Raw genomic sequence first — 24779 nt, 5'->3', positions numbered from 1 at the left:
TTTCGGCAGGGTAAGATAAATGGGGGTGGGAAATAATTAACTTTTCCTTTGAACAACTCTATTGTCTGAAAAATAATAACAAGCATGTAAAAAGTTTAAGTACATTTAAAAAGAAAAAGTGGTTGTAATTTTGAAAATATTTAGAAACATGATAGTATTTATGGTATGATGACAAAAGTATCATATACAAAATATGCTTAGGATGCTTACCACTATGTTCATGTATCTGCAGGTAACAAAGGCCTAGACAACAATTCTCCATCATGAAAATAACTGTTCAAGTTCATTCATTCACTCATTTCAGAAATGTTTGCTGAGCACCTACTAAGTGCTGAGCACACCCTTGTTCCAGGCACTTGGGATACAGCAAGGAACCAAACAGCCAAACATGCCTCCCCTCAGGGAACTGACATTCAAGCAAGCAGAGGCAGACAGGAAGTAGTAAAGCATAATAAATATGGAAGGAGTTGATAAGTGCTACTGAAAAAATGGAGCAGAGTAAAGGAGAATAACTGTAGTTTTCGGAGAAGGCTCTTAAGAATCCCTTGGACTGCAAGGAGACCAAACCAGTCAATCCTAAAGGAAATCAATCCTGAATATTCATTTGGATGGACTGATGTTGAAGCAGAAGCTCCAATACTTTGGCCACCTGATTTGAAGTGCCAACTCATTAGAAAAGACCCTGATGCTGGGAAAGATTGAAGGCAGGAGAAGAGGATGACAGAGGACGAGATGGTTGGATGGCATCACTGACTCAATGGACATGAGTCTGAGCAAGCTCCGGGAGATGGCGATGAACAGGGAAGCCTGGCGTGCTGCAGTCCATGGGGTTGCAAAGAGTCGGACATGACTGAGCGACTGAACTGACTGATGAACTGATATGCAGAGAGAACAGCTAGAGCTTTTGCACTAGAAATATTCCCCATGGAATAGCAATGAAGGTAGAATGGCTGAGACAGAGTGAGCAAAGCCCTTTAGGAGTAAGCAGGCCAGTTGGTATTGGGCTCTATAGTCTACTGAAAGGACTGGCTTTTTATTCCAATTGAACTGGGGATACACTGTGGGGTTTTAAGCAGAAAAATGCCAGGATCACTCTGACTGCTGTGTGAAGATTAGGCTACTGGAGGAGGGAAGTAAGGACGTGGGTTGTCCTTCATCCTGTGGGATGAAGTTGGCTGTGAGAATACCGAGGTATTGAATCTGAGACACAGTTTGAAGATAGAGCCAAGAGGATTTTCAGATAGATTGACAGGGAATGTACGAGAGGAGTATGAGGATGGCTCTCAGCATTATGGCCTGAACAAATGAAGTGGCGTTACCATTAATTCCAATGAGAAAGCCAGCTGAGTGGAGTAAATTTGGGGTTGTGAAAGTATCAGGAAGTTATTTGTAGAACTGTATTATGTGAGGGTGAAAGCAATATAAATTTTGTCTTAAGACTGTTTCTAATATTACGACATCTTTCCAAATGAAAAAATCATTTCAAGACTCCTGACTTAGTAACTATTACATTCCCAGTACTGTGAACATGCAACTTGGTCACTGCTAATATTCTGGAGAAATCATGTGGGTAGAAGATATTCCAGGAAACTGGAACCTAGGTTACGGTTTTCCAAAGGGTGGTGGGGTGGGGTGGGAAACAGAGGCTGTAAATCTTTCCAGAATCTTGGCAAGATTCTAGAACATGTCATTAAATGATGACATATGATTGCCTAAAATTAGTAGTAGTCCCTATTGGATTCAGTCTGATGTTAACAGCAAGTCAGATTAATGTATGTACTAGAAAAACCCAGTCTTTTTCCTATATGTCTTCATTACTACTCATACAGAATACTTTACCTCTGACACCAAATGCATGGGCGTTTTCTCCCACCAAGCAGTTCTCTGGGATACCAGCTGGTTGTCCTACAATTTAACTCAATTTTGACACAATCTGAAATAACATCAGATAACACAGGTTAGGGACCAGTACCATGAGACTGACTCTGCTTCAGATGCCAATTACAAGTAGTAAGTCCCCAAGTTACTCCCAACTTCTGTTCTACCTGGAGGTTCCTGTGACCTCGTACCCAGAGGATTCAGTAATTTGCTCGACCAACTCACAGAACTCTGGGAAACACTTACCTACGTTTATTAGTCTATTAAAGGATACAAATGAATGCCAGATGATATACAGAGGTTGAGGCCTAGGGTGAGGGATATGGAGGGGGGGGAGGCATTGGGTGAGGGGGTAGGTCCCAGGCATAGGAGCTTGTGTTTTCCTGAGTTGAGGGTGTGGCACCCTCCTGGTGTGTGGATGTGTTCACCAACCTGGAAGCTCTCTGAACCCCATTTTGTTGGAATTTTAAAGGATGCTTCATCACCTAAGCATGATTTATCATTAGCTCCATTTTCAACCCTTCTCTCATCTCAATATAATGGCAAGGGTAAGGGGTGGCATGAGAGTGAAATGAAAGTCGCTCAGTAGTGTCCGACTCTTTGCAACCCTACGGAGTATAGTCCATGGAATTCTCCATGCCAGAATACTGGAGTGGGTAGCCTTTCCCTTCTCCAGGGGATTAAATCCAGGTCTTCCGCATTGCAGGTGGATTCTTTACCAGCTGAGCCACAAGGGAAGCCTTCCCACAAGGAAAGGCATGGGAGGGAGATGCTAAAAAATTCCAACTCTCTAATCGTGGCTTGATCTTTTCAACGACCAGCTCCCATTCAGAAGCTGTCTAGCAGCCCACACAAAGTTGCTCATTAGAAGAAATCACATTCCTATCACCCAGGAAATGCCAAGGGTTTTTGTGGCCTTGTGGCAGGAACTAAGGTCAAAGGTCAAATATTATAACAAAAGAGCCTCCTAGTACTCTTATCACATATGAAAATTCCAAGGATTTTAGCAGCTCAGTATCAAAGAAGATATTCCAGAAGACTGCAGACTAAGTTCCAGTTTTCAATTAAAGGGGAAAAAAACAAAGGTTGCAAAGTCATCCAAAGCCCTGGCAAAATTCTAGAACACGTCATTAAGTAGATGGCATATGAACAAAAATTAGTAGTAGCTCCTTTTGCATGCAGTTTTAAGTCAAGAACATGTCTGACGAATACATTTAGAAAAAAATAAACCAGGGTAATTTTGGAAACTGTAAGTCTAATGTTTGAAGGTGTGGAAAGGTTCAAGAGGAGACTGCACACGATAGTGGCAACACAGGTTAGTGTTACAGACTGGAAGGTTCGCATTCAGCCCCTATCACTTTCTAGCCATCTAACCTCTGGAAGACTTCTGTGCTGCTCAGGGAACGGTAACGACGGCACAGACTGGTGCATACTAACACTGAGACTTGACAAGGGCTTCGCACAATGCGTGTAGAACAGAGCTGTCCTGGGGGCGGGAGGGGGAGGAGAGCTTACTGTAGTCTCTTTTCAGACCCAAGGAAGGTCCTGCCTCCGTGAGAGATGCAGCGAGAAAAGTAAGCAATAAACAAAACAGTCTTCTTCTAGTACTGCTGCAGAGCTCTCAGCGTAGGAACGGGTGAACACAGGCCTTGGTGCTTCCAGAACTGCTTCTCACCAGGACTCGAATCCAGAGAGTGGACCAGCTTAGACCTTCTTCAGAACTCCAAAGAGGCAGGTTGTTGCGACAGTAAAACCAAGGGGACCGGGCGAGACTGCCCCTGGCCGACTCCGCCCCGACTTGCGGGCTCTCGCCCCGCCCCCTTCCCGCCCGAGTCCAGCCTGGCCAAGCAGTCCAAGCACCAAACTTCACCAACCGGGCGAGGTGTCATGCGCATGCGCTCTTCTTCCCTCGCGGCTCTACGTGACGCGAGCTCCGGCTTTCCGCCACACTCTGCCCCGCCCCTTCTTGCACAGCCGTTACTGTTGTCCCCATGTCCTTTCTCACCCGCACTCTGTCCTGCCCACACCTCGTCTCCAGTTCTGTGACTAGTAACTGCAGAACAACCTCAAGTCCTGCAGAGTCACGTTCCGTGCTCCCTTGGTGGCGGTGATGATGGGCGGGGGGAGATAAGGCGGGATGACGGGAGGTGGCAGTTGCCGCGGACCCACTTCCGGAGGACGGGCGGAAGTGGCTGCGGTAGATGGTGGGAGGGGGAAAGGAGTGCGAGGGGAGGGCCGGGCGCCGGGGGTCGAGGGGGTGGGGCCTGGGCCGGTAGTGGGGACCCGGCCTGGGGCCTGGAGTCCGACCAGGGGCGGACTGCGGATACCTGCCGAGTTTGGGTGGGCGGGACCCAGGTAAAGAACCAGCGCAGATAGGGCGAGGGTCGTCTGGGCCGCAGAGGGGTGCGGGGGTCAGAGTCTAGAGAGGGTCGCGTTGTTACCCTCTTTCCCAGTGAACACAGAGCAAGGGGTTCTGGGGAGAAGGGTGGGAGGAGTAAGTTCTTGGCTGGGTGGGGGGGCGTTCTTGTGGATGCCACGCCCCTACAGGAAGGAAAGGCGCGTGCGTGCGTGTGTGTGTGTGTGTGTGTGTGTGTGTGTGTGTGTGTGTGTGTGTGTGTGTGTGTGTGTGTGTGTAAGAATAAACTTAGAAGGGAGGGGGCGGCCAGGGTGGGCCACTGGATTGAAAAAATTGGAACATCACTAGGGCTATTGGTGGTAGCATTCGGGCCTCTAACATTTCAGGAAAGTGCTCTCGGGAGTCGCCTCAGGAAGGAGTTTGACGGAGATTGGGAATTACATCTTTGGCACGAAACGGGGGGAGGTATCAGTGAAGGGAAGGGGGCAAAGAATGCTTGTAGAAGGTGCCAGAATCTAGGTCTGGTGTGGATTTAATTCAGACTGGGAGAGTTGGCCGATTAAAACACTGCACACCCTAAGAAGCTTGGGAGATGTAGGGCGATTAGTGTGTGGCACAAACGAGGAGAACAGGAGGAGAATGTTCTTTTCTGTATTTCTTAGAAGACAGTCTCCACACAGCAGTGGTTTTGGTTACTTTTCTGTGGTGGGATTAGGCGCTGTCTTTCCTTTATCTTGAGTCATATTTGTATACATATTGTTGAGGTGACTGTTTTGGGGTGGAATATGTGAGTGAGGTAGGTACTTTGAGTAACCTTGTGGAGTGTTTAAGGAAGGGTTTTTGATGATAATCTCATTTAGGTAGGAAGTATTAGGGATTCCTTTCGGTATATAATAGATTAGAGAGTGTCATGATGTTTAAATATTCTTCAGGTTAACACAGAAATCAGCTTCCTGGGCCATGCCGGTTCTAAGGCCTGTTTCCTCTCATGAGCTTCAACAGAAGACGGACTCTCCAGCCCTCACAGTGGATGACTTTCCTTCCCTGAACAGGAGATGGGATAGTACCTGGGATCTGCCTATCACCAGACTCTGGGCTTAATAAACCAGCTGAATGAAGGGATGTAATAGACCTCTGGGAGGGACACTGAAGCCTGCAGGGGGGGGAGGGGCCTGGACAAACTCCTTCCCCCCCAGACTCCTCCCACTCAGAGTCCACTCAGCCATGGACTTTGGACCTGGACCAGAGGAGAGAAGCTGCACTTCGGTGTTTCTGATCTGGGATTCTCAGTTTTGGAAATGGAGTACTGGATGGGGGTTTGATGATCTTCAGGGGAGCAGCTGAGAGAAGAAAGGTAAGGTTCCTGTCTCATTTCCCACTTGGTCTCTTGCTGCTCCTGTGCAGATAGTGTTGAGTGGGGCTAGTCCGGGGACACTGCCATTCAGAAAATGCCCTGATGAGAACTCTTACCCTGATGGGTACACAGGAAACTTCACCTCTCTTTCCCTCTCAGGGTGCAGGCTTGTTCCCAGTAGCTCCTTACCCAGATAGAGTACCTTGAAAGGAGTTGGGAGCAATGGCAGTTGTGAGGTTAGACCAAGGAGAACATAAAAAGACTTTAGGCCTCTGAAGGGAGGTTGTATTAGATTACTTGTAAGGGCTTTTTCCACACTGGGGTAATTGGATTCCAAGTCAGTTTGGGCTAAGTACAACTCTGGAATGGATTATCCAGGCTGAGGCAGGCTGCTGTGTTTTGGGGAGCTAACTAAATAGAGCTGCCTTGGGTGGGGGCAGGTAGCAGATGGTCTGGAATACCTCCTAAGTTGGCTCTCCTCCTTCCCCTTTAAGGAAATGTAGGCCGTGAAACCTCACTGTAAGAGCAGAGAAACAGAACACAGGTTTGGGAATCAGGATTTGTGTCCTAGCTCTGCCTTTCTTAGTGTACACCCCTAGATATGTCAGTTAAGCTATGCCATGTTCTCTTCACTTGCAAAATGGGGATAACTAACTTTCCAAGTCCCCCACAGGTTGTTTGCAAGGAACAAATGAAATGATAGATTTTTCAGGAGTACCCAGGGCCATGTACATGTAGCAGAGTAACATTGTTTTTGCTTGATATGCTTGTATAGTTGCATAGAGAAAAACTGAATTAGGAGTTCTGTTCATTTATTGAATTAGTGTTCTGGCAAAAGTCTTACTTGTGCTTAATTAAAAACTCTGTCTTGAATTTGTCTCATCCTGTTGCTACTAGCCAATACCTGGCAAAGGTGCACGGGTTCAAAGAGAACTCAGATTAAGGGATTCTGCCAGGTACCTTGTGGCTGTCAGAGCTCTCCAGTCAGCTGGCCTCTTTGGGGTAGCAGACCAAAGAGAGGTGGAGAGAAGTATAAGTCTCAAGGACCAAGTGTCTGTTAGGAGATGGAGCTCCATTTCTTGGAGTGAGCATTGGGCCTTTCCTTTTTATTGCCATGTCCTGGTCTTCTCTCCTGCTCTTTGAAGTGACAGTGTTTTTCAGACTGCCGTTGTTTAGCCTTCTATATTTTCGCAGGCTCTGTTCCCACTTAAAGCAGAAGCTGTTCATTTTACCTTCTTACCTTCTGTTCCTTCCTTGAATTCCAAGTTACCTATGCCAAGATGCCTGCTTTTCTGAGTGACAGAAACAGCAGAAAGAAGAGGTGATGGAAATTTTGATAGACAGTAGGATACAGTGGACTGGGAAAGGGGTAGGAAGCTTGGCTTCTAGCATCTCTTTGCCTCTCACTAGCTGTGTAATACCTAGGCCTCATATTCAGTGGTCATTTGCAAGCTGAAAATTGTGTATTTATGACTTGGTTTCTTTCTTTTTCCCTTCCTCTTTTCCATAGGAGTCTGTGAGACCCCCAATGGCCTGAGGGCTGGGCAGGCAGACTTAGGTGGACTTCCTGGCCCTAGATATTTCTTCTCTAGTCTGATGCCTAAGGTAGCTCTTTTGAGGCTGGGCTTCTACTGTAGGGTGGGTCTGTCACCTCCCCTAGCTTTGCCCAGCAAATTCCTGGTGCTATTCTTTGCTTAGACACTGGGATCACAGTGATCTTCAGGGATATGTGGTCCCAGGCCCTCATCCTGCCTAGGAGGCCTGTGAGTGCTTCGAAGCACTTGAAGTACCACAGAGTCGTGCTGTATTGGTACAGTGCTTACATTATGTGAAGTGTCCAGGCTGTTGTCTTGTGTCAGTTTTTCGTCACCACATTGTTATGAGGAGAACAGAGCAGGGATTATTCTCCCAATTTGATGCGTGAGGGGAAGCTACAGAAGCCCTGAGCAGGCAGGGCTTGCCTTAGTGTAAAGTGGCAGATGCTGTGATTGCCTGCCCAGTTCTCTGCTGCTTCTGTAGCATCTGACCTGACAAGGGCCATCGGTATTCTGCTGCAAACCTCCAGGGAGGAGAACTCGAGGGCCCTGTCAGACAGCCTCTCTGGTAAGATGTTTTCTTGTTAGAGTGAGCCAGAATTCCTCTCCCCTATTGTTTCCAGCAAAAGCAGTAATCCTTCCCTCAGCCTAACCCTTCAATAAGACAGTCCTCTTGACACAGCCATTGGCCTTCTCAAAGGGGCACCGTGATGCCAGGGCACAGCACTCATTGGGTGTTCAGCCACTTAGCCAGGACCAATAAACCACATACTGTGTGTATGTTGTAACTGAATTTATTTATACCCTTCTTTTATCCAAAAGGAATTGTAGGTGACTAACCAAAAGTTCCATTTAATAGACATTGGTCGGTGATTATTGTGTTAATCTTTTCTCTTTTCTTTGATTTTGGTGAGCTGAGTTTCTGTGTTGTCGAGGGGAGTAGAGATATCGGGAGGAAGTAAGAGGGGAAAAATAGATACATCATTGATTTAAAGCTTTGCTTTTATTTCTACTTATGGTTTCAAGCTAAAATCTGTCTTATGTTCAGAGCATGAATTCTTTGCAAATTATACAAAAATTCAGGATATCTTGGGCATTGTTTATGGGAGGGTAGTTTCCTGGGACAATTTTCACTTCCTTCTTGTCTATCCTCTCCTTTTTTGGGAGTAGTGGCTAGGACCAGAACTTCCTATTCTTCCATTTTCACAGGATCCAATCCCAGTTTCATCCCCAGAATTCAGGCACTTGGCTCCTTGTTTCTGCCCTTCTTCCCCTATAACCCTTCTCCGTGAAACATCCATCAGGAGCCCAGGGCCTCTTTTCCCAGGTCAATTTGGCACTCATCACCCTGGAATCTTGCCTCTCAGAACACATGTTTTCTTTTGCTTCCATCCAAGAATTCAGCTCATCCTGCCTCTCTAATCAGGTCCTTTGTTTTGAGACAGTCAGGGAATTTCTACTCGTAGATCTTCTTTGAGCCTTGAAATTTAAACAGAGGGTTATAGTGATGGGGTGTGAGTTTTGGTACACAGTTATCTTCTCTCTTCCCTATCGAATAGCCTTAGATAGAGGAGGATGATTGGTAGAGATGGGAATCTGACATATTCTGGGCTAATTGGTTTCCTTACCTTTCAGCATTCTACTCTGGCCTTTGTCCTGGGACAGTGATCTTAGCTTTTGATATCTTGGATCCACAGTGTTTCCCAACTTTTCCCAGTTTTAGGATACTATGGTTTTCCCTCTTGCTTTGACATGGAGTATTAGTATGTAATAATCCCATGCCCCCCTCATGAGGAAAAGCTTAGAGAGAGGGCAGAGGTACAGAAACATTGGCTGCTGACTGGCCCATAAGTGTGGACTCCCATCTCTTGCCACAGTCCACACAATCGACTAAACTGGAGACCCTGGACACACACACACAGAGTCCAGCGTCACTGAGGTGTCAGCTCTTCTTTCATTCTTCTCTTTTAGGACCAGGCTCCAACTGCAGGATTTCCCCGCTGCCCCACTGTGTGCTTGTCATGCTGGACACACAGCTATCTCAAACACTCAAGGCTGCATGAGAAGAGGGAATAATGAGTGCCATCTTGGAAGTAGGACTGCCTGGGTCTAAAACCTAGCCATGACCCTCATTAGGTCTTGTGACCTTCAGCAAATTGGGACTTAGCTTGAGCCTCAGACTCTACATCTGTAGAGTGAGATGACAGTGTATATTCTGCAGAGCTGCTAGGGTTAAAGGAGAGGCTGGGAGTGGGGTAGGCTGTAGGTGCATGTGAAGGCCACTGCAATTTTGTTTTAGCTCCAGACCCCCATGCAGGGAATTTTAGGTCATGTCCTGCCTTTGTTTCTTTAAACCGCTGCATAATTCCTAGTTTCACTTAGAAACAAGTTCATGAGTGATGTCAGTAACCACACACCATGAAGTTCCAGACTGCTCTGTGCTCTGAAACACAGGGGAGGGAAGTGGATGGGGGCAGGTGCTGGTGCCAGAACAGTGTGTCCTGATCACATGCTAGCGCTGGCTGTGGACCCAGTCCTTCTCAGGAAAGTTATCTGCATGAGTAACCAGTAGTTCTTAGCTTCCCACCTTCACTTCTTAGGGTCAGATACAGATATCTAGGCTTTTCCAGGGTTCCCCCTACCCCCCTTTCACAGGTCTACCCCAAAGCATGCTTGAGGCCTTCATTTCCTCTTTGGGTCTAATGGTTCTCCCTTAGGGAAAGGTCTGTCTGTTTCTACTCTTTTACTCTGAACTAACAGCATTATCTACCCCGAAAGAAAAACCAAAAACAAGGGTGGGTGAGGGAAGCCAGCTTATTCTTTCTCGGTTTTGACTGCAAGTGTTTCCTCTTGGCTTCCTTTTGGCACCCTGGTTCTTGTTCTCACTTCCCTGTAAGCTGCAGCCTCTGTGATGCCCTGGACTCCTCCCTCCCGGAAGCCAGCGGTTGGGGGAGCAGGCCCCCAGATTCTTGGCTTTGGGTTTGGTAAACGCACTACTGAGGTAAGCTGCTTGGCCTGCCTCTGGCAGGGCTATTCCCCTAAACTCCACGAGATTCTGCACTCTGACTGGGAGCTGGGCAGGGAGGCTCGAGAAGTCTGGACTGGAGTGGATTAAGCGTAATTGGTTTGATGGGTATTGACCCGTGGAGTTGCGATTGTGAGCAGCGAAGGGCCCAATAGTAACAGTTATCTCCACTACATCTCCCGAAGTTGGGAACCCCGGAAAACTTGGGGTGTCCAGACCTCGAGTCGTTCTGAGAGATCGGGCGTTGGAGATGACCTGGGGAGAAGGGGCTCTGGGCGAGTTGGGGCAGACAGCTCCGCCCCTCGGCCTGCCCCGCCTCGCCCCGCCCTCCCCGGGGAAGGGCCACGTTGCCCGCCCGGCTGTCCGGGCCCGGCGCGCTGCAAGAAGGGCCGGCCGGGCGGAAGGCGCCGGCAGCCGCGCGAGCGCCTTGAACGCGCCGGGTCACCCGGCTCGCTCCCCACGCTTCGGGGCGGGCCAAGTTCAGGGCCGGGAAGTTGGAAGGACCTGGTAAGTGGGAGCCGGGGAACGCCGGCATCCGTCAGTTCTGGGGTTTGTTCCCGGAAGGGGATCGAGGTTTCTGACTGAAGGAGGCCCCGCCGGAGGGGAGAGGGCGCTTCGGAACTCCGGTACCGACTTGAGAGGCTGCCGCTTTCCAATCCCTCTGTGTCCCCCGACAGCCTCGGTGCATGCGAGCCCCAGCAAGAGGAAATTGGCCCGGGCCACCCGGAGTCACGGCCGCGCGCCCCTCCTGAGCCGGGAAGTGGAACTCTGGCGTTCCGCTCGCGGAATCCCGGGCCTCCAGCTGTTGGAGAGAGGGCGGGCTCCGCGAGGAGGGGGGTGGTTGTGAAACTCACCCTCCGGGCGGACTTGGGTGCGGGGCTTGGAGGAGCTGGTGTTGTTGGAGAGGGTTGGGAAGAGGAATCCGAAGTGGCCTTTCCTCAGACTCCACCCCAGAGTCCTTTCCAAAAGTTATTAGGGGTTCTCAACAGCTCTGAGAAAGAATTGACTCAGTATGGAAATAAGTAAATTGTCAAGAAAATTTGCTCCTACTTGTTTGCTAATGTGTGTGAAGTAGGGGGCCCTGAAACGTGGAGGGCCCGCGTCTTATAAACTCCCGAGCAGAAAGGTTGGGGTCAGCTAGTCTGTGTCTCCGCAGGACAGTGAGACCCGAAGTAAAATGCTCTACCTTGATTAACCTTTGCCCCTGTGATGTATGTAATTAGTCTCTGCTTTACGAACATCAACTGGCTAAGATTGTCCAGCTTTCTCTTCTGTCGTTGATAATACTTTTCAGACCATGTAGCCTTTTCTCTTAGATGCTTACACCCACCCCCAACCCCCCCACCGTGTCTTCCTTCGATTCCGAGACTATTGAGCTCTCTTGGATTTCCCACCCTGTCCTTTCTCAGATTAGAAAGCAATGTAGTGTGTTTAACCTCAGTGGCGTATGTGACAGGTTAAACTCATTTCCTGTTTGGGACACTGAGGAAGTTATTACTGTTCTTTTTGTCATCAGATCCCAGGGCCCTTGGAGATGATCCACATCAAGCCTCTCCCTGTACAAATGCAGGAACGAAGGCACAAGTGACTGCTCAAGGTTCCTTGGTTTCCCAAGGCTTTGTGCTTTTTTGCTGCACTAGCATCATGTATCCCGTTAGCCTTTTCCAGGATGAATAACCTGTATCCCTTCTCTCTAGGCCTTATTCTCTTAAGTCCTTGAATTATTTAGTGTATCTTCTCTGACTCCCTTTCAGTTCTTCCATCCTTTTGAAATTGTGGAGCCTGGTAGAAGATACAGGAGGATACATTATTAGAGGAGGTCTAATAATGAACAAAAAAATAATTCAGTTAAGTCTCCATTATCTCTGGCATGTCTATACTTTCTCGGTTTTTTAAGGCAGTGCTTTTTAACATGCTAAGCAAGACAGAGATGGAAGGGAAGGTCTGTCAGCATTCATTTCCATGCCTTCTAAAAACTAAATAAGACTTCTCCATTTGTGCTCATTTTTGACTATCTGGTGTTCTCTTGCTGTTTAAAAACACCTTTTTTTTTTTTTTCTTCATAGAGGACTGGCTAGAGAGTACTATAGGAATCAGAGTGTTAGAAAGGGTTCTTACAGCTCCAAGGCAGTTCTTCAGAAGAAAAACCTGAGACTTACAGGAGTTGGTGGGACCTGCCCAGAGCCTCCTGGTTTTTGTTTGAGGGTCTTATTCACTAAAAAGGCTCCTTCCTCATTCCCACCACAGTGTACTTGGTCTTTGTACTTGGTGGTATGGACCAGCTGTGTCACTTCCCTGAAGGAGCAGTGAAAACTCTGGCAAAACAAAGTTTGAGTTTGTGCTTTGCAGGCAAATGTCATTGATAACAGAACATCAGGTGCTCAGATCAAGGTTAAGGACTGTTCTATTTTAGAAAAGGAAGGTGTGTCCAATTCTATTTTCCCAAATGGCCACAACCTTAAACATGCCATTCTCCAGTTGTTACCGTAGGACACTGCCCTCCTGCCACCTGGCTGTGGTGGCTGTGTTTCTTTTTCCTTGAATGTAGGCAGGACTCATGATACCTCTGACCAGTGAATAAGTCAGAAGTGATGCAAGGTTGGATCATGAAAAGGATGCAGTTTTACTTGACTTGCACTCTTTCTTCAGACAGTCACTTTTTGGAGTTCAGCCTCATGCTCAGAGAAAGTCCATGCCATGTGGAGAGGCCACATGGAGGTGACTCCAGCTGACATCTCAGCCAGCGCCAACATCAACCTGCAGACATATGAGAGACTAAGCCTTTAGAGGACACATAGCTGAAGTCACAGACATCATGGTGCAGAGGCAGGTCATCTCCTTTGTGCCCCAGTGTCCTAATTCCTTACTTGTAGAAACCAAGAGAGAATAAATGATTGCTCTTGTTTTAAGCCAGTAGGTATTTTTTATTACTCATCAGTAAATATCTAATAAGGGAGTATGTATAGGGGCAGGACCTCAAAATTTGGACTCTTGGGTACAGAGGGCAAAAGGAACACTTGCCCTTTGTACCAAGGCTACTTAGATTCTGCGTCACTCATCGTTTCAGATACTCATTGCTACATAACAAATCACCCTAAAACCTAGTGGCTTAAAACAGAATTATTTTATTCCTGTCTCGGCTATGTCATTTTGCTTCTGGTCTTTCATGTAGTTGCAGTTAGATGTGGCTGGGGCTGGAATCATCTGGAAGGCTTCCTCTCATGTCTACTGTCTGTTGCTGACTGTCAGCTGACCTTAGCTGTGGTTGTCAGCCAGAATACTTGGAAGGTATCTAGTCCATGTGGCTGGGCTTCCTCTTACCTTGGTGGCTGGGTTCCAACAATAGGCATTTCAGGAGCATCAAGTAGAAACTGTTGACTTTCATGAACTAGTCTTAAGAAGTCACATAATCACTTCCTCTGTAGTTACAGCTCAGAGAGAGGAAACATTGACCCGACCCACCCTGCCCCCTGCCCCAAGCTCTGGAGGGAGGCGTGTCATTGTCACTTTGTAAGAAGAGCCTGTAGAATGGGATGTTTTGTAGTCAACTTTGGAAAATGTAATCCTTCACTGTTAGGCTTCTAATTTAGTCTTTCTCCCCAATTTAGTTAATAATGTCCTCCATCTAACTACTTGAACTTCATACATGTGCCAAGCACTGTAAGAGGTTTAGAGGTCACAGAGCCTTTTTTCTAAGGAGTAAGGGAGAGTCAGGTAAGTCGAGCCGCAAATTCTGTTACAGTGTGGAGAGGAAGGCAGGGGGTGTGCAGAGAGTGTGGTGGGAGTATCGCTGTGGGGAGCCCAGGTCTGCCTGGATGTTAAGGAAGTACTCACCCAGACTGGGTTCTTAAGAGGTACCATGCTTGTCGACAGGGCTTTAGATGATTTCAGCATGCAGGACCAGCCAGAGCAGAGACAGTAGTGTATAAAGGGTACTAACTGGGTGAGATAAGTAGCCTGTTGAGGCCAGAATTTGCAGTTCATGGAGTTAGTGGTTGGAAGTGAGAGTGAAAGGGATGTTTGAGTCAGTTTGTTGTGAAGGCCCTGTGTGTCATAATAATGATTTTGAATTTTATTCTGTGGGTAGTGGCAGTATGTTTTTTAAGGCAGGTGAGTGTTGTGACTCTCACAGGTGAGAGGTGTGTACTTTAAGAAGGTTGCTTAAAGGGAAGCAAAGTTAGTGATAGGTGGACCAGCTGAGAAACCCAGTCAGGTTAAAGGGTTTAAGATCTTGAAATGGGATGGTAGCAGTGAAAGAATTACTTTGTCTTCCACTTTCGTAATTCTGAAATTCTTGGGGCTGGATGTGTTTCAGAATTTAGAAATTTTTGGATTAAAAAAGATGACCTGGTATATTTATGATATAGTCTAAGATCTGGAGCAGCATACCATAGTCCAGCATGTTTATTTCTGTAGCAAAATATATGAATGGGATAAATAAAGGCTATAAGTAGCCTCACATTAGATTAGATTTCTCCAAAAGAGGTTATGCCAAACAAGTGTGGAAAACTTCTGTTTTTCAACACTTTTTGGACTTGGGAATTACAGTTAAGTGATTGTAGGTGTGTGACATACACAGGAAAGTCACTTTTTTGTTACAGGCAAATCTCCTGAATGTTGAGGATCCTAGCATAGCGGCTTGGCAGCACTGGGGGAGCTGGTCCGCCTCCAGTAACGTGTAGCTGAGGGGATTTGACAGATACTGAGCAGTGTTGTGCTGGTGCTGATGGTCGTGAAGGGGAGGTGGACCTCACGTGGGCCGATGGTATCTGGGACGGTGTCCGGCGAGATGTGAGTCAGAACCCACTCGGTGAAGGAGAGAGAGAAGAGCAGGCCAGGCATACAAGCACATGCAAAGGCCCTGAGGCAGGCCTGGATGTTTGGACCCTGGAAGGACTCTAGTAGAGTGGTGCAGAGAGAACCACCAAGAGAGGAGACAGACAAGTGATGGGCTAGCACTTATCTTGTTCATGCCAGGCACTGTTCTAAACACTTAATGTGAATTATCTCAGCCAATCCTCAAAGCAACCCAATGAGGTATTCTACTACCATTTCCATCTTAGAGGCGAGAAAATTGAGTCTCAGCAATGTGAAAAAAGTCAGGGTGACGCCCAAGCCTTGCCCTGGGCTGCCTGACTTGCGCTTGTTACTGCCATACCCTCCATACCAGTGGGACTCGGAGCGGCAGCGCCTCCTGGATGAGTGCATGGGCTCTGTTGGCCAGGAGATGGACTGTCTCATCCCATGGGCACAGCCATCTCCTGGAGAGTGCGTGCGTTTGTGTGTTAACACACCACTAACTTGTAGGCAGAGTAGAGGATCGTGCCCTGGAGAATAAGGGGAGAAGTAGTAGGAAATGGCACTGGGACTGTGGGAGAGTCTGTGTGGAAAAGGGGTGGGCCTGGGAATAGTTATGTCCTGTGCTCCGATGGCAAGAGAAGGAAGTTCTGTTTGACAATTTAGAGGAAAGGGTTGTGGAGTGGAGAACAAAGTCCTGAGCGCTAAGTTGGAGGCCTGGTGGACTGGGGCAGCTGTTTGCTATGGGCTGTCTAGCCATTCACAAGGTTTATAGACTTGCTAAGGGTACAGTCTGCAGAGGGGCTGAGAAGATTGGTTTGATCTGCCTGGCTTAGAAGGGTGGTGGGGAGGTCTTCTAGGCCATGGGGTAGTGGGTGTGGTCTACCTAGTTCTAATGTCTGGAGAAGAGTGAGGATGGATATGGTCCCTTGGGGTTTTGCCACCACTCTGAGAGCCTCTTGGCCTGAGGTGGCTCATTGATAAGTCTGAGACAGGCCTGCTCCTCCAGCCCTGAAGCCAACACTTGAAATGATGGAGTTCAGTTTCTCTTTTCTTTCCCCCATCCTTCTGCCTGAAGTCTTTTCCTACCCAGTCACTTGGGAGGCAGGACATGGAGGGTTAGGGATTCCAACACTGACCACATCCTCAGGCAGAGGGAAGAAAAACTGGGAATCTGTGTGTGTTTCTCTTCTGGGAAACCCTGATTGGTAAATGAGCACTGATAAAATGGAAATTTAATGACACAATAAAACAGAGGCTTCTAAGAAGACTGGTGCTATGGAGTTGTGAGTGTGGATGGTTTCTGGAAGGAAGATAGGAGGAGGTGGTGCTTGCAGGGGCTGGAGGGGTCTCAGAGGAGGGAGGCAGGATCCATTCCCTGTAGAGACCATTCAAGATCAGCCCTTTGATCCTTGGATACTGGATCGGCCTGCTTGAGAGCCCAGGAGCACAGAGATGAAATCTGGGACCCGAGATTCTGGTTAGCATTAGTGAACTGGGCTGTGAGGCAGAGGGTAGCTGGCAGAGCAGCCAGCACAAGAGAGTGCAGACCTGCAGCTTTTGGGTGTGAAGTAAGACCAGAGGCAGGAATGCCAAGGTGAAAGTTGCATGCTCAAGAATGGCAGCTGTCCTGGCATTGAAGGGTGTGGTAGATCCTTTAAGTAATGAGGTCTGGTAGAGTGAGGGGCCTGGCAGGACCATGCCTTTTTCTTGTTGGCTGTGTGTGCCAGTCTCTTCCCAGAGCCTGGCAGAGAGCAGGTCGCGTCATGGCAGATCGTGGAATGGTTGAAGAGTTCAGGACAAATAGATGGTCCCCAGTTCTTCTGATGTGTCCAGCTGGGGCCATATTGGACGAAGCTAGTCAGAGCTGTGGGCTATGTCTCTGATTTTATTTGAAAATAACTTCAAAATATAAAAAAGTTGCAAGAATAAAAATGGTGTAAGGATTCTCATATTCCCTTTATTCAGATCCACCTATTTAACATTTTGTTCCATTTTCTCTTCTTATTTATTCTTGATATTTTTGTTCTGAACCATTTGGAAGTTGCATCTACCATGGCTCTCTGTACCTAATTACTTCATCGTGTATTATATAAGAATTGGGATATTCTTTTATATAACCACAGTGTGGTTATCAAGTAGTCATAGTTGATATTTTGATCAACTAAATATTTTGATATACTGTCTATATTCTAATTTTGTCATTTGATGTAATAATATCTTTTTGAAAAGTTTTATTGAGGTATAAATGATATACAGTAAACCTTATGTATTTAAAGTGTGCATTTTCATAAGTTTGTTCATATATATTCAGCCCATGAAACTATCACCCCCACAAAGTTTCCTAGTAATACCTCCCCTGATGGTCTCACTGCCTCCATTCCTAGGCAGACACTGATCGGTATGTGTTCCTTCATATGTTGCAACATTATCTTGAGATTTGTCTATGTGTGTGTGTATCAGTAGTTTCTTTCATTCATTTTATTTGTTTTCTGTGCTTCATTTTCATTGCTGAGTGTTACTTCGTTCCGTGGATAAGCCGCAGTTATCAGTATCCAGTGCTGATGAGTGTTCGGGTTGTTTCCACTTTTGGGCTGTTATGAGGAAAGCTCCCTCAAACATTCTACGTGGGTTTTTTTTTTTCATTTTTACTAGTTGGAGGCTAATTACTTTACAATATTGTAGTGGTTTTTGCCATACATTGACATGAATCAGCCATGGGTTTACATGTATTCCCCATCCCTATCCCCCTTCCCGCCTCCCTCTCTACCCGATCCCTCTGGGTCTTCCCAGTGCACCAGCCCTGAGCACTTGTCTCATGCATCCAGCCTGGGCTGGTGATCTCTTTCACCCTTGATAGTATACATGTTTCGATGCTATTCTCTCTAAACATCCCACCCTCGCCTTCTCCCACAGAGTCCAAAAGTTTGTTCTGTACATCTGTGTCTCTTTTTCTGTTTTGCATATGGGGTTATCATTACCATCTTTCTAAATTCCGTATATATGCGTTAGTATACTGTATTGGTCTTTATCTTTCTGGCTTACTTCATTCTGTATAATGGGCTCCAGTTTCATCCATCTCATTAGAACTGATTCAAATGAATTCTTTTTAATGACTGAGTAATATTCCGTGGTGTATATGTACCATAGCTTCCTTATCCATTCGTCTGCTGATGGACATCTAGGTTGCTTCCATGTCCTGGCTATTATAAATACATGGGTTTTTTTTTATAGACATTTGTTTTCATTTCTCTTGGGTGTATATGTAGGAGTGGACTTGCTGGGTCATATGGTATCCCTGTTTAGCATTTTGACAAACTGCCAAGCTACTTTAAAAGGACTTCAGTTCTTTATCTCACACCATATATGAAAACTAATTCAAAATGAATCATAAATGTAAATGTAAAACTTAAAACTGTAAAACATAAAAAAGAAAACATAGGAAAAAAATCTCTGTGACTTTAACAAAGATTTCTTTTTTTTTTTTTTTTTTTTGCGGTTATGAAGTTTATTGTGGGTAACTTACACAAAGGAAGTATCAGGCAGACAACAATCCAGAGCCATTCATAGCTACAAAAGATTTCTTAAATACAACACCAAAAACATGATTCATTTAAAAAAAAAAAAACTGAAAATTAGAAATCATCAAAATTAGAACTTCTATTCTTAAACTGATTCTATTATGAGAATCAGACAAATTTTTTATTTTTGCTAGTCTGATGGGTGAGAAATGTTGCCTTAGTATAGTTTTAATTAGAATTTTTCTTATCATAAGTGAAATTGAACACCTTTTCATACATCTATGGGCCATTTTAGTACTTTTTTGTGTGAGTTATGCTAGTGTTTTAGACAGGGAATTTTTGGCTTTTTTTCCCCTCAGTTTTTAAGAAGTTTTTTGTTTGTTAGGGTATCGGCTTTTTACTTGTGATGTGTGTTTTCAAATTTTCTTTTCCAGTTTGTTATTTTTCTTTTGACTTGGCTTATGGTGTTTTTGGAGAAGGAAATGGCAACCCACTCCAGTATTCTTGCCTGGAAAATTCCGTGGAGAGAGGAGCCTGGTGGGCTACAGTCCATGGGGTCAAAAAGAGTCAGACACAACTTAGCAACTGAGCACACATGGTACTTTTAGCCATGCAGAAGTATTGTATTTCTTACGACATCTGTATTTTAGGGCATACTTAGAAAGCCTTTCCCTATATAAGCTATAGAGGAACTGACATAAATCTTTTAGCACTTGTATGTTTTTAGTTTTCTACTTAAATATCTAGTCCACTTGAAATTTATTCTTGTATACAGATCTTATTTTTGTCCGCAAATACCTGTATAGTTGTTATAACACTATTAATAAGACCATTCTTTTTTTTTGCCCCAGTAATTCTAATTATCCTCTTTATCATACATTAGATTTTTACATGTATTTGGGTCTATTTCTGTAGTTGAAATTCTATTCCTTTGCATGATCTGTTTAATTTCCATTCCTTGAATGATCTGTTTGTTTACACATCAGAACCGCATTGTGTTGTTCATTCACTCAGTTGTGTCTGACTCTTTGCGACCCCCATGGACTGCAGCACACTAGGCTTCCCTGTCCACCATCTCCCATAGCTTGCTTAAACTCATGTCCATTGAATTGGTGATGCCATCCAACCATCTATCTCATCCTGTCATCTCCTCCTCCTCCTAACTTCTGTCTTTCCCAGCATCAGGATCTTTTCCAGTGACTTGGCTTTTTGTATCAAGTGGAAAAAGTATTGGAGTTTCAGCTTTAGCATCAGTGCTTCTAGTGACTATTCAGGGTTGATTTCCTTTAGGATTGACTCGTTTGATCTGATCAGCATCACACACTTTTAATTATAGAGGCTTTGTCATGTGTAGTATATCTGGTAGGGCTAGTCCCTCTTCACAGCTTGTTCATTTTCATCATTTTCCTAGATGTTCTGTTTGAACTTCAGTGCCAGTTTGACTAGCTCTACAAAACATACTTTTATTGAGATTTTTGATGAAGCTGAGGTGTCCTAACCAAGAACAAGGGATATTTAAGTCGCCTTTTGTCTTTTCAGGAATTATAAGTTCCTGTAGGTTTTTGCATATTTCTTGTTTATCCTGAATAGTGTATCATATCATACATTTCATATCATTTCATAGCTATTATAAATAAGGTTTTCTCTTTGTTGTTTAATGAAACAATGAAAAAATTCATTGTTTATTTGATGAGTTATTATTTGTGGATATGAAGGCTATTGATATTTGCACGTTAATTTTTATCTGCCACTACCTGACTCAATTCTTTGATTGTTTGGGCTGGACTTATCATTGTTTCTCTTAGAGTTTTCCAGGCATATTCTCATAGCATCAGCACATTTGTACTTCTGCCTGTAATTGTATTCTACAGTCGAATTGCATTGGCTGATCCCTCCAACAGAATGTTAAACAGTCATGTAGATCTGGTCCCTGACCTTCATGGGAATGCCTCTGGTGCTTCCTTATTAGGTAAGGTGCTGGCTTTAGTCCTGAGGTGTGACATTAAGAATTTTAAAATCAGTAATCTTTGGGCAGTTTGATTTGAGGAACGGGAGGCAGATGGTCTTACCCCCCACCTCTCCTAAGCTCTGGATGGAAGATGGTAAACAAAATCTGTCAGGTAGAGAAGGGGTGTGTGGGGTTCCTTTGCTTCCTCTCTTCCACCAACATCATTCTCTACATATACTGCTCCCCCACTTCCCCCTCAAAAAAACCCACATTTCTTTTTAGAGGATTCATAAACTCATTTTGGAGTCGGGGAGCATGCTATCCTAATCCTGTTCTTCCATACAGATTGACCCTCTGAATTAGGGAATGGGTAGCTCTTTTCTAAGAGAGGTCTGGAGTTAAGCTCCTGGCCTTCCTTGTCCTGACCTTTCTCATCTGTTTCTGCCCCCCTTCTTCTACTCTGGAGCAGCCCTGCACCCTGTGATGATGGTTGTTTTTCTCCTCTCCTCAGGTTCATGGCTGCTTCCTAATCCCGGAGCCCAGAGGAAGCATCCCTAGAACCGTGGGGGTGTGAGCCAGGCAAGCTGAGGGCAGCCTTGAGCCCTACCCTTCCCGCCTCCCCTGCGGGGGCCAGGATGCTGAAGAAGCAGTCTGCAGGGCTTGTGCTGTGGGGCGCCATCCTCTTTGTGGCCTGGAACGCCCTGCTGCTCCTCTTCTTTTGGACACGCCCAGCGCCTGGCAGGTTACCCTCAGACAGTGCTCTTGATGATGACCCCGCCAGCCTCACCCGCGAGGTGATCCGCCTGGCCCAGGACGCCGAGGTGGAGTTGGAGCGGCAGCGGGGCCTGTTGCAGCAGATCAGGGAGCACCATGCTAGGTGGAGCCAGCGGTGGAGGGTACCCACCGTGGCCCCGCCTGTCCCGCCGCGAGTGCCTGTGACCACTCCACCAGCTGTAATCCCCATCCTGGTCATCGCCTGTGACCGCAGTACTGTTCGGCGCTGCCTGGACAAGCTGCTGAATTACCGGCCTTCAGCTGAGCGCTTTCCCATCATCGTCAGCCAGGACTGCGGGCATGAGGAGACAGCCCAGGTTATCGCCTCCTACGGCAACACTGTCATGCACATCCGGCAGCCCGACCTGAGCACCATTGCAGTGCCACCTGACCACCGAAAGTTCCAGGGCTACTACAAGATTGCTCGGCACTACCGCTGGGCACTGGGCCAGGTCTTTCACGAGTTCAAGTTCCCAGCAGCCGTGGTGGTAGAGGATGATCTGGAGGTGGCTCCAGACTTCTTTGAGTACTTTCAGGCCACTTACCCGCTGCTGAGGGCCGACCCCTCCCTCTGGTGTGTGTCTGCCTGGAACGACAATGGCAAGGAGCAGATGGTGGACTCCAGCAAGCCCGAGCTGCTCTACCGCACAGACTTTTTCCCTGGCCTGGGCTGGCTGCTGTTGGCTGAGCTCTGGGCTGAGCTGGAGCCCAAGTGGCCCAAGGCCTTTTGGGACGACTGGATGCGCCGGCCAGAGCAGCGGCAGGGCCGGGCCTGCGTGCGGCCCGAAATCTCCAGAACAATGACCTTTGGCCGCAAAGGTGTGAGCCACGGGCAGTTCTTTGACCAGCACCTCAAGTTTATCAAGCTGAACCAGCACTTCGTGCCCTTCACCCAGCTGGACCTGTCTTACCTGCGACAGGAGACCTACGACAGGGATTTCCTTGCACGAGTCTATGGTGCTCCCCTGCTGCAGGTGGAGAAAGTGAGGACCAGTGAGCGGAGCGAGCTGCAGGAGGTGCGAGTGCAGTACTCGAGCAGGGACAGCTTCAAGGCCTTTGCCAAGGCCCTGGGGGTCATGGATGACCTCAAGTCTGGCGTCCCCAGGGCCGGCTACCGCGGCATTGTCAGCTTCCTGTACCGGGGCCGCCGTGTCCACCTGGCCCCACCCCAGACCTGGGGTGGTTATGATCCTAGCTGGAATTAGCAGCACCTGTGTGTCCGTCGTGGGCCCCCTCCTTGGCATCTCATGGCCTAAGATGGGACCGCAGTCCCTGGACTTCATCGTCCTCTCTGTGTTTCTCTCTTGGGTCCATTTATCTTTTTTTTTTTTTTCTTTTTCCGAGTGGCATTCAAGTGCGCAGATGTTAAGGTGAGGGTTATTCTCTCATTCTCAAGGGGGTCAAATCAGGGGACTCTTTCTGGGATATGTTGGGGGACTTATTAAGCAAGAAACCACTGTGTGGTAGGAGGGACTTGGGCTTGTCATGGCCACACACGTCCACATTCCAGGTGTTCTCCTAGGACATCAGCGGAGAGGTTGGCAACTTTAGTTCTCTTGATCAGGCCTCTTTTCCCTGTCCTGGCTCTTCTAGCCAGAGTATAAGGCCTCCCCCTGTACCTGTCCCCGGCCATTTCTGCTTTCTCCCAGTTGGAGTAGGGGTAGGAGGCTGGATTATGTGAGAAGGGCATGTATCTGTGCCAGAATGAGACTAACCAAAGGGGTTCCATCATCGTCAGGGTCTGGATAGAGCTGTTAGGTTGTCAGGGTTTACTGCCTCCTGCCTGTATTTCTCTTCTTCCCCTCTCCTTCATCTCTGACCTCCTCTCAGCTCTTCTTTCCATGCAGCCCAGTTGTTTATGATTCTGAGATGAAGTGGGGAAGGGGAAAAGCAGAACATTCCCTCAGCTCATCCGCTGTGGTGGGGAGAAAGCCTTGGATGCTGGGGCACCCCTCCCTCATTCTTCCTCTAAGAAACAGACTGCCCCTCCCACCTCTCCTTCCAGTCTTTTCCAAAAACCAATCCTTTCCCTGTTCTAGGACAGTTCTAGGACTGCTCTAGGACAGTTCACATTAACCTGGCTTCTGGAGGCCGTCTCAGTGTGAGGTATGGCAGCCAAGACCATTCAGCCCAGCCTCCCTCTTCTCTCCCAGACGTCCCCCGGCACGCAGATCAGGAGGCGGGTGGGCTGGAGAGCAGCGTGTGTGTTTTTTGTTCTTGCCTGACCTCAGTTCATGGAGGAAAGTTTAAGCTACAGAATTATTTTCAAAAATAAAGGCTGAATTGTCTGAAAAACTGTGTGTTTATGTGTCCTGGAAAAGGAGGTGGGAATGGAAAAGGGAGGTGAAGGATGGAGGAAGAAAGGAATAGAATGAGGACTGAAGGAAGGGGCTGCACAGAGAAGTAAATCCGTTGGAGGAAGAAAAGTTGGAGGAAGAAAAAGACAGGAAGATAAGAGCAGGGAGTGGGGGCGGGGGAGGCATAGGAGAGCTGAGGAGGGGCCTGGGTGTGAAAGGCCAGGCTTGGAGGTGGAGAGGACCTCCGCCTTTACTCCCCTACTGCTAATCTCTGTAGAGGTGGGCTGTGGCCCCTCAAGGCCTGAGAGAACGTGGGCCTCCCCTCCTGCAGTGGGTATGTGGTGTGGGCGCCCTCTGCTGGCCCAGGCACCATTTCTTAGGCATCCGAGCTGACAGCTGGATCAACTCTGGCAGTAGCACATGGAGCGTGAGAATGGCTTTTACACTGCCACCCAGAACACCCACACATAAATGGCAAACTTTCCCTGAAACTATTCCTGAGAGTTTCTGTTACCCACTTTTTTTTTTTTTTTTTTTAATGCTGCTTGTGACCCATCAACTTGATTTCGTTAGGGGGTTTGAAAACCCTGGGCTAGGTGACTTTGTTGATAGTAACCACCCTTGAGCGTCACATCAGGTGGATGAGCTGTGGAGAAGGGTGTGTAACCAGGTCACTGAGGGAGCAACTCTGGCCTCGCTACTGGGCTCAGGAATTTTCTTTCTGCTAAGGGGTGTTGAAGCTGAAACTCCAATACTTTGGCCACCTAATGCAAAGAGCTGACTCATTTGAAAAGATCCTTATGCTGGGAAAGACTGAGGGCAGGAGGAGAAGGGGACAACAGAGGATGAGATGGTTGGACGGCATCACTGACTCAATGGACATGAGCTTGAGTAAACTCCGGGAGTTGGTGATGGACAGGGAAGCCTCGTATGCTGCAGTCCATGGGGTCCCAAGGAGTCAGACATGACTAAGCGACTGAACTGAACTGAACTCAAGGGAACCAGTGTTCAGACATCCATTTTAACCTTGTAGATTCTTATAGAGCTAGTTTTGTCTTCCCACATCCTCTTAGATCGATTATTTAATGTTGTTCTGGGTTAGGGACATGGTCATTGTCCATGATTTGCAAGGCTCTATCTCACCTGACAACAGGATCAGGTGTATTTTGGTCTTGGCACTAAATTAACAGTTGCTTACCAAGTGCATTGTTTTTATGCTCCACAATTAAAATTAACTCATTTAATCCTCAAAAAGATCATGGGTAGTAATTAATGCTCTGATTTTACAGACATG

The 24779-nt window shown here is 47.0% G+C and overlaps 1 protein-coding gene across 4 annotated transcripts; it reads left to right on the top strand.

The window, feature by feature from the left end:
• The first annotated feature begins 3964 nt into the window (after nt 1-3964).
• Nucleotides 3965-23483, top strand: MGAT1 (alpha-1,3-mannosyl-glycoprotein 2-beta-N-acetylglucosaminyltransferase). 4 transcript variants are annotated; one of them, XM_043912483.1, is made up of 3 exons: nt 3965-3985; nt 5167-5588; nt 20926-23483. In XM_043912483.1, exon 3 carries the CDS (start codon nt 21050-21052, stop codon nt 22391-22393), a length of 1344 nt encoding a protein of 447 aa, XP_043768418.1. In that variant the 5' UTR covers nt 3965-3985; nt 5167-5588; nt 20926-21049; the 3' UTR covers nt 22394-23483. The 4 variants fall into 4 exon arrangements, with proteins under 4 accessions (XP_043768418.1, XP_043768417.1, XP_043768416.1 ...); XM_043912482.1 differs by lacking the exon at nt 3965-3985 and adding an exon at nt 4092-4233; XM_043912481.1 differs by lacking the exons at nt 3965-3985; nt 5167-5588 and adding an exon at nt 10499-10655.
• Nucleotides 23484-24779: the final 1296 nt, after the last annotated feature.

The sequence above is a fragment of the Cervus elaphus genome, chromosome 9, assembly GCF_910594005.1.
Source record: "Cervus elaphus chromosome 9, mCerEla1.1, whole genome shotgun sequence".
In the NCBI taxonomy this organism is placed as follows: Eukaryota; Metazoa; Chordata; class Mammalia; order Artiodactyla; family Cervidae; genus Cervus; species Cervus elaphus.
This window is presented reverse-complemented; position numbering and strand designations above follow the sequence as displayed.

Excerpts from the sequence above, each read along its gene's own strand:
- MGAT1 (XM_043912483.1), top strand. The coding sequence starts at position 21,050 with ATGCTGAAGAAGCAGTCTGCAGGGCTTGTGCTGTGGGGCGCCATCCTC.